Genomic DNA, 9,987 nt, shown 5'->3' with positions numbered 1-9,987 from the left:
CCATTTATGGAAGTGTATGCTTGCCCTCTGCCCCAGAACCATCCTTCAGATATGGTAACCTGGGAACCGCATCAGCAGCCCTTTGAAACCTGCCTCATTCAAGGCTGCTACTCAAACTCCCACAAGCTTCAAACATCCCACTTCCTTCAGGGATTGTTTTGTTTTGACCTTTCCCAAAACAAAAACAGCACAATTAAATTCTATTGAAGCTACCACAAGGAAGACCTGCATGTATCACACTCTCCCACCCCCACCCCCACCTTCGCTTGCTCCTAACTCTTCCTCCATCTGGTATCCCAACACTAACGTTCACTCGAGTCAAAGAACCGTGGACTCACTGTGGTCTTCAGCTTTGGCTAGCTTTCTCTTTGGCTCACCTGTCTCCACATCAAAATTATCTAAATTGCATTTTGAGTTCTTCAATATAAACACATATTTAACAAATCTATATGCATTCAAATATTTAACAAATGTCTAAAAGTGTTCAGTCATATGCATTTTATGGATTGTTAGTAGGCTACTTTTTTGTTTTCTGGACCCGCCCTGAATCACACTTGGTCTCCAAAAATTATAGATCCATATGCTATAATCTAGACAGTTCCTAAAATGTTGGCTGTGTGTTGAATGACCATTAGAATAGAGTCCTCATTTGGAAATCCTGCCCAGGATCAGCGGGGATTTAACCATTTCATTACAGGAGACCGGGCAGCATTCTCTTTCACGAGTTCTTCTCTCACAGCATTGCCATCTCCAGAAGCCACGTCATGCTCTGAAATGAGAAGAAATACAAATCAAGTCCAAATGTTTATGACTCCAAGATCAAGTACAGTGTTGTCTTATTTTTGTATTACAATGGATTTACAGTGAAATCTTCAATAGATTTAAAGAGCTGTGCTCACCCGCTATCAATTAGCACCTCCCATCTAAGATAGGATCTTCTTGAATTATTTCTCTTCATACATCTCTCATCACTTGACATTATCTTACACATGCATTTGTCTTTTTTTTTTTTTTCTGTATTCTCTCACTCCACCACTAGAACATCAGCTCCGTGAAGGCAGGACTTTGTTTTGTTCACTGTTACAACAGTGCTGGGAACATGGCAGGCACTTAATAAATACTTAACGGCATGAGCCAATGCTGTAAGAATAGATCTCTGAGTGAGATATTTATACTATCTGGTATGGAAGAGAGATTAGCTTATTGGTGTGGCTCCAAAAGGCAGAAGGTAGACCAAAGGGCAGAATTCTTATAAAGAAAGTTTTTACTCTACATAAGAGGAGAGTTTGTAATATTTAGAATTTTTTTAAATGAAATTTTTCTGCTTCCAAAAGTAGTGAGGTGTGTTTGCTACCACAGTGCACATCCTGAAATGGAATGCTATAGGAAGATTAGCACAGCCCAGCAGATGAATGCATGTAAATTCACGAAACATTCTAGATCATACCACCCACCTCCCAAAAAAAGTTGTTTGTGAAATCCCAGTCTTGGAAAGTTTGGAAGTTCACTACAAACAAACAAACAAAAAAACAAAAACAAAAACAAATGGAGACAGGAAGCCAACTTGCCAAGAGCATTGTAGCCAACAGGTAGACAGAAAAGACAACCTCATTCAATCAGGGCATGGAAGAGACCTCCAGAAGGCCCTATGCTGACAAACCTTGGAGCCGTTTCCAAAGGCCGGGCCCAAACGGGTTTGTGCAGAGATGATGTGAAGCCCATGGCAGGACTGAGGCTCCAAACCCCCTCCTGTAAACTGTCACGCATGAAGCCCAGGAGGTCCCATGTAGACAATGCACAACCGTCTAGAAGAGATCCAGGGCAGCATCTCTACAAGATCTTTAGGATGCTCTACTCTTTATCTTGAATCTAACTAAGGTTTACCAAGATTACACTCATAATCATCTTTGTTGCTCCTTTAGCTAATGAAAGAAAACATTTTTTCCATAAATTTCTAATAAGAATCTTGATACCTAATTTGGATATAGAAATATTTTTTGTGTCCTATAATATAACTTCCACCTAGCAAAATATGTATTTCCAAGACATCTCTATAGTAGTCAAGATATTTACAGAATCTGTAAGCAATTGAGAGAGGGGGACAGGCCTGAGGGAAAGAGACTGCACACCAGTCCAGTGAGGAAAGGACCTGCTGCTGTGTGTGCAGCAGGAGGGACGGAGGTCAGACACTCAAGAGTTCTGTTATTGAGGATTATTCCCAAGGAGCTCTCATGGCCTCCCAGACATTCATCCCAAACACCAACAAAGATTCACAAGGGATTCAATTCTCTCTTGGTGGGAAAGGTTTAGGTGCAACCTTAAATGAGTGAGGGGGAATGCAAAAGTTGTTCCTTCAAAGCTCTTTTTAGCCTATGGTTTTAAGAAAGCAAAACAAGACAAAAGAAATCGCAAGTGTTTGAGGCAGCTAGCTGCACTAAGACAATAGGTTTCAAATCTGTACTAAAAGCAATCAAATCATTCAAAAAATTTTTAGGTCTCAAAAAGTAGAATGGTGGTGCCAGGGGCTGGGAGGATGTGAGGAATGGGGGTAACTACTTAGTGGTACTGGGGCTTTCTTTGGGGCTGATGAAAATGTTCTGGAAGCAGATAGAGATGGTGGATACACAACACTGTGAATGTACAAACTGCCACTGAATTGTTCACTTTAAAATGGCTAATTTGATGTTACGTGAATTTCACCTCAATAAAAAAAATTTTCAGGACATAAAACCTCAGTCTTCTTCCATTTTTCTTTTCCAGGACTATAGAGACAAGTCATAAGTATTTAAAATGTTAATAATGATCTCAATTTGCAGATCAAATATTCACAAAGACACTCACCTAATAGGTTAAAAAAAAAAGTTTTCATTTTAAATTAATGCCTCAGGGCATAGGTACACTTAAATAATTCATTTAAAAGCACAGTATTTCCCCCTTTATCTTAATGCACTTAATTGTACCCATGTACTTAGGAAGCAAGTAAAGCTGGGAAATAAGCACATTTGCCAAATATTTCAAATCTTAATTAATTTGAAGGGCAAAGAACCAGAAACAAAAACTAAATGAAATGGGTTTGGATTGTCAACTATTTATATTGAAGGGGGAAAAAGGTACGGTTTGTTAATACTAGCAGTTGCTGTGGCTACACGTTGTTTTAAATGAGCTACTTTCAATTTAATGAAGCTTTACTGTACTGGCCATATATTCAACAAGATAACAGAAAATGTGTATAGCACCATCTCACAGGCTGTGTTTCTCACATTCTAACAACCTGTGTAAAAAAGTACGCATGCACTAACAAGCAGCATGTGAATATTACTACAATTTTATTCAAAGTTTAGAGATAATTCCCAAATTTCAGTCACAGATACTAGCTCTTATCCTCTCCAAAATCCATAAAAACACATGCTTGGAATTAATCCATTTAAATACTTCCATTTGGTTAAAAATAAACGTTCTATATTTTCTATCTTGGCTCTTAAACCTTGTCCAATAAATTCCTCAGAGTACTTTTTCTATGTGAAGTTGGGAGAGAAGTAGTTTTGTCTAGTATGCATATAAAACAGATCACTGAAGATTTTAAAGAACTTTGTATATCTTGGTTATTATTTTATTATAGGTTTTTTGGTAATCAATCATATTATCCACCATATAAACTGGGTAAACTTTATGAGAAATTATATCATCTTCAAAATTATTAATGAGATCTTTTTTAAAAATAGCTATATGAACCAAATTCAACAACCACCCACCTCTGCCCTGACTAAAACACAGGAAACAAAATCATTCAAACCAACATCTTATTTTCTACTTGTCGATATTTTTTAAGTTATTCAAACTGAAAATGAGACTATTGTTCCGGTGTTCATGCTGGAATAGATTCTTACCTGTGTGAGAAACAAACCTCCTGCTGGAAGACTTGGCTACCGAAAATTGGAAGAAGGGAAATTTCAGACATTTACCGGTCACTCTGTCACATATGCCCGACTGACAGTCGCAGGTCTCTTTGCATTCCATCCCGAAGGTGCCGTAGGGGCAATCTGAGGACAAAGGGAAGGTTGAGAGAGGGAGCTGCTTGTTGTGCATAAGGCTCCATCCTCACAGTCTCAGGATTTGAACAAAACTCATGAATCTTGACTGTCAGACAAAAGCCCGATTCTCAAAAACACCCGAGCTTTGAAAGTTGAAACTTTTATTCACAAACGTGAAATCACACACAAAGACCAGGTAATGGACACCTCAGTTGTAGTGTCCCACTGTGAAGTTTAGTTGAAGACAGCTACACATAACCAATATCCTTGAACATGTCTCAATTCTGTTTATTCTGCTTAGAGACCAACAGACAAATTCTCATAGGTTGTCTCTGTAACAGCTCAGTGAAGGTGGGCAATCAAATTTGCATCAGCTCCTCAAAGAGTTTAACAGGTGTGATGCTGTCTTTGAATGCACTGCAGTATTCACAAGACAATTAACTGTTTGAAATGTATAGCAAAGGGCTTCAAATTAACCAGGGGCTAAGGGGGCTGTCATCCCAGCTCTCCATGAAGCGATCAGCCCTCAATCTGTTCCATCATTTATTAACTTCCTTATCTGTCAAAATGGCAGCACAATTTACCCAACTTCCCCAGATGCTAAGAGGATTCACTAGCAAAACCTTCTGTAAAGTTAAGATGCAATATGCTAAATGAACAAGAAAGTTGAGAATTTATTTGTATACCTACCAGAATCTGGAAGCTTTTAGAGCTTCAATATTTTCATACTTAGACTAAAATATACTATATTGACAAAAAGAGGACAAACTCATTTATTAAAAATGCATGGTTTTTATGACATAAACAGCACCTCAATAGACTAGACAGTCTTTCACAGCCAAGCAGACTAGATGAAGAATGTTTATTCTCTTGGCATGGGAATACTCTTGTCAATGTACAATCACACATGGGTAAAGAAACAAGTTGTGAGGCATCGGAGTCTTTAGCAATCTAATATTCCACAGAACGATCAAGATAGATATGAATGAAATCTCTTTTTAAAAGAGATTTAGGATTGTTTTTTTCAGCATCCTTCAAATTGCAGAAGAGGCTGGTTTTAAACATTGACCTCTCTGCTGGAAGAATAGTCCTCGAAAGAGATCCTGAAAAAGCCTCTTGCAGAAAAGCATACAGGATTGGGATTTGACTGTGTCTCCAGTGATATTGAAAACTAAATCTTTAGCCAAAATCTCAGTGTTACTTCTACTGTCTCCCAATATACTGAATAGCGCTGGGCAGATAGTAGATGTTCAATAAATACACGTTGGCTGGCTGATTGTTATCTGGGCAACACAATGCCAAATATCTGAATATTTAGAAAACACCTGGATATGCAGCTAAAGTATACAGTTTTCATAGGAATGTTCTGTAAAAAAAGCTGAAGAGGGGAGTTTGCCTATAGCAAAACATCATGTAGAGTTGCTGAGGATCACACAGGCTCACTATTTCCAGTAGAGAGAATAATGTTCGAAACTCAACTTGCTTGCAATCTGAAGGATGCCAAAAAGAGCAATCCTGAACATGCTTTTCAAGTATATGTCATTATCAGCTACCTCAATCATTCAGTAGAACACTAGAGTACTAAAGACTCCATACGCCTTACAGCTTGTTTTTTTACCCACATCTGACTGTGCTTTTATAGTCACATTCACAAAGGCGATTTTTATGCCAAGAGAAAAAGCAATCCACTGCATATGCTTGCTATATCATAAGGATGATTGTGTTAACCACTTCCTCCCTAATTTCCTTATTCAAAGTACTGTTTTCTTGGCTGATAAGCCCTGTAATTTACAGAAAATACAGATCCTATTCAGCTGGAAGAAACGTACGTGTTCACCAAAGAAAATGTTTGCTCAATATTCTACCTTTTATTGGCTATAAACAAAAATAAACTAAGCAAAAAATAAAATTTTCCCAATAGTTCAAGCATCAATTTCCTAACCTTTAGCTTGTTTTGTGGATTAAAAAGTGATTAATTTATAAAATATTTGTCAAAAAGGTAGGAGAATTAATGAGATTAGCTCAATACTGGATGATTATCATTTATAAAAGCATATTATTGTATTAAATACATAAAATATAAGAATTATTTTAAAATTTCCCGATCCCTTTAATAAAAAGCTTCTTTGTATTATAAAACTGATGAATGGGGCTATAGCATATGTGTTGCATCTTAGTAATAGCTCTTAATGGTGAAATCATGAGGTATCCATATATAGAGTGTTTTTAAATCACCATTCTTTCGATTCTAAACATTTTAATCATGTTAAACATTTTAAACTACAGTCACTAAGTTTAAAATAAATTCTACAAATGCTTAACTAGATTGTTTCGCTATAATTTCAACCTAATGAAGTTTTTCTTTAAGTATGTAAGACTGCCAACCTCATTCTTTACAGACTTCCAATTTTTTATTTTTCTTTACTGTTATTTTGCTTGTCTCACACCATCTGCTATTTTTCTAGATGATCAAAAACCTTTATAAAGTAGAATGAGGTACCCTCTTCCAAGAATGAAAGTCATTTTTTTAGATGCCCTAAGCCCACCCTATTTCACAAAGTGCATTAGTGATCATCAGAAATACTTGATCTTGAGAGATGCCCTCCATTCTACGGATCCTTTCAAGATCAAAGAATCACTAAACCCTGGGGCTAGACACCACTCCAAGAGGTTATCTAGTGCAGACCTCTGTAATCACTAACTTGCAGAAGAGAGAGCATCTAAACCAACCACAACAGATTACCTGTCAAGTTTTTAAAGTTTTCCAGAAAAGTAAGCAACACAATCTTCCATTACAACTTTTTTTTTTTAAATCTCCTAAACATGAGTGAAATGCTGTATTTCTTTCTGTGCTTTCCTGCACACTGGGTTTAGTTGCTATTTGCAGAGTTATCCTTCTCTCTCTCCCTATGACAACACCTGTGTGGGGCCTTGCCTCTAACCCACCTGCATTTTGCCTCTTCCTCATGAGGGGAAAAGGCTCCTCACCTCCCATGCTGGCTAAAGGCCGTCAGTGTGCCCTGGGTGGGGAGAATCAAGGGGTCACTCATTACCTTTGCAGATACCAAACTCGTCACCGAAATCGTCCTCCTCACTGTAAAACTGACACCTCAGCCCCGGGCCACACTTCACACCATCCATGCCGGAGACTGTGCGGTAGCAAGTTTCTCCCAGCCCCGCGGCGCACACCCGGCAGCAGCCGCAGTCGTCGAGGACCGTCCTCTTGCAGCGCAGGCTGCTTTTGCACACGTTACTGTCACAACGTTCAGGGCAATCCACCGCATACTTGGTGCTCCAAGCCGTCGTCAGGTGCGCAGGCACGAGGAGCGTGGCCAGCAGCAAGAGGCTCTTCATGTTTCCCTGCAGGCTCGGGCTCGGCTTCCCGTGGCGTGGTCTTCGCTGGCGGGAAGCAGCCGTCCAAAGTGGTAGCTGAGCCTCTGCCTACACGTTTATGAGTTTTATAGTACACTGGGTTGCCCGCATGCTTCCCCGTCATCAATTTCCTCAAGCCAGCAGCAGCGCTGTCCTCCTGCCAGGCTCTCTTGTTTTAGTTTATGAAATCCAGGATGAAGGCTGGATTAACAGCCGCTGCCATCCAGGAATTGAAAAGCCCAAGCTGATGTCATCTGTTATGTTTAGATGGTTGTTTTGCATGAGGACTGAAAAACTCGCTCACATCCGTCTCAAGGGCTCAAGGACGTCTGTGAAGGAAGAATAAAGAAGATTGCATACCCCCGTTCAGGACAGGAATTGTTCTGACACCGGCATATCACTTGGGGTGTAGCTTTGTCTTAGAGCCTCTGTAGTCCGGAGGAAAATGATATCCACATGAATCATCAGGACCGAAGAAGCTCCTTTAAAAAAAATAAACAAACATTTGGTATTTCCCCTCAATAAATAGCTATGAGGTCATTCGAAAGAAGAAAGAGTTATATTGTGCCTTTTCAATACTTAGAAGAAAGAAAATATTTTGACAGGGGTTTTTTAAAGATCCTCTCTTCCTTCCTCCCACCCCTCTCCTCAAATGTTATTTCTAAAACAATTCGTATCCCATATATGTAAGTTTATCATGGCTGTAGCTGTATTTTTAGTAAGATGTGGAACTGCTGCTGAGAATTTCCTTTAAAACCAATACAAAAAACACAAAAGAGGTAAGATGCTGCTGGCGCTGTTTTTGGGTTACTCAATTCTGGAAAAACTTATCAGTTGGACTTCTGACCGAAAACTCCCTGGAGAGAAGGCTCATCCATCACCAAGTCTGCTTGTCCAATGATTGAGCCCATTCGGAGCCCTTCCCCTCACCTCTTGGCATCTATCAGGATGAAAACCTCACTGAAAACCGCCAAACGAGGCAGGCAGCCCAAAGAAACAAACGAGCCAGCAGGGAAATCGGAACGTGGCCCAGAGAGGCAAGTCACAGAGAAGGAAAAACATTACCCATCAGGAGACAAGGTCTTCATGCTCTGGAGGATCACAGGGCCTAGGTCCCACTGGGGAAGACAGAGCAGCCCTCTAAAAATATTAACTGGACTGGGGCCTTGTTAAGCAAGGCAAGGTTTGTGGGGCAGAAAGAGCAAGGTGAGAGAGGAGAGAGGAGAGTTCTCACACCAGGCACAGGTTGGATTCCAAGCACCCCCCTCTACCCCCTCCCGCGCCACTTGTCAAAATAGATACACAACCACCATCATCTAGTAAACACACAACCCAATAAAGTTCATAATTCTTGGTCTGTCACAAATTAGCTATGGGCAAGCCACAGGACCTCTCAGCCTCAGCATCTTCTGAGAATTGATGATGTAGACTAGTTGATCTCTAAAATCCTGTCCTCTCTAGAAGATGAGGCAGAGGCCATGAGATGTGCCTTGATGATTAGCCTTCAAAAGTGCAATTTTAGGAGTATGGAGGGAACAGAATCCAGACTGCAGAGGAGGTGGGAAATGAAGCCAAGAGTTTTAGCTTGGAAATTTCCCAGTTTCCATGACAATCCAATTCGAAATATTCTATGTGCGTCCCCCCAGAAGCAAACACATGCTTAGCAAATGGCACACTCTGATTTATCGTTTTCAATAGTGGATAACACTCATTCAGTGCCAAGCACCATTCTGAAGCATTTTACATGTATTAATTCACTTGCTCCTCACCACAACCTTATAAAGTAGGCACTACTATCATGCCCATTTTACGAATGAGGAAACTGACTCAGAAAGAGGTTAAATAATTTGCCCAAGGTCCCCATAATGTCAGAGATTGAACTTGAACCATGTCAGTCTAATGTCAAAGCCCCACACTCTTTAGCCTATTACAACACAACCACACTTCCATGACCAATGGTTCTGATGGCCTAGTTCACAATGTAGGCTGACTCTGGAAAACGTTTCTTATTTAAACTCTGCTGAACACCACTTTCTGAGGACAGAGTGGTTAACTGTAATAGTGGTTAATAATAACACCTAACCATCATAGAAATCTTACTATATGCCAGACACCACGCTAAGCACTTTATATGGATTATCACTTTTAACCTTCAAAACAATCTCAGAAGCTAGGCAGTATTCATATTCTCAACTTAGAGATGAGAAAACTGAGGGCTAGAGTGTTAAGTAATGTGTCCAAGGTCACACAGTTAGCAAATGGTGAAGCCAGGACTCCAACTCTGAGACAGACTGTCTCTAGAGACTAGAACAAGGATTGCAAAATGAAACACATGCAGGTGCCAAACAGGTGACCCAAGTGGGTGAGGTGGTGAGCCATTCCAGGTGTAATGTGCTGGGAAGGACTGGATTTTGTCCTGAGAGTACATGGCTCCTCTAAGGGAAGCATCCACTCCTTAGGGCCGGCTAACTGCTTCCATGCAAGAGTATGAGTCCACTGTGCCCGATCTAATTTTTCTAAAGAGAAGCTGGAATCCAGAATTTTTAATGTAATACCTTAATTTTTAAATGTTGGCCAGTATTTC

At 40.0% G+C, this 9,987-nt stretch overlaps 1 protein-coding gene across 1 annotated transcript; it reads right to left on the bottom strand.

The window, feature by feature from the left end:
• Nucleotides 1–261: 261 nt before the first annotated feature.
• Nucleotides 262–7,569, bottom strand: ESM1 (endothelial cell specific molecule 1). Its single transcript, XM_058563478.1, has 3 exons — nt 7,085–7,569; nt 3,888–4,040; nt 262–769 (listed from the first exon to the last, which is right to left on the bottom strand). Exons 1-3 carry the CDS (start codon nt 7,383–7,385, stop codon nt 669–671), a joined length of 555 nt encoding a protein of 184 aa, XP_058419461.1. The 5' UTR covers nt 7,386–7,569; the 3' UTR covers nt 262–668.
• Nucleotides 7,570–9,987: the final 2,418 nt, after the last annotated feature.

Source organism: Diceros bicornis, chromosome 20 (assembly GCF_020826845.1).
Source record: "Diceros bicornis minor isolate mBicDic1 chromosome 20, mDicBic1.mat.cur, whole genome shotgun sequence".
NCBI lineage: Eukaryota > Metazoa > Chordata > Mammalia > Perissodactyla > Rhinocerotidae > Diceros > Diceros bicornis.
This window is presented reverse-complemented; position numbering and strand designations above follow the sequence as displayed.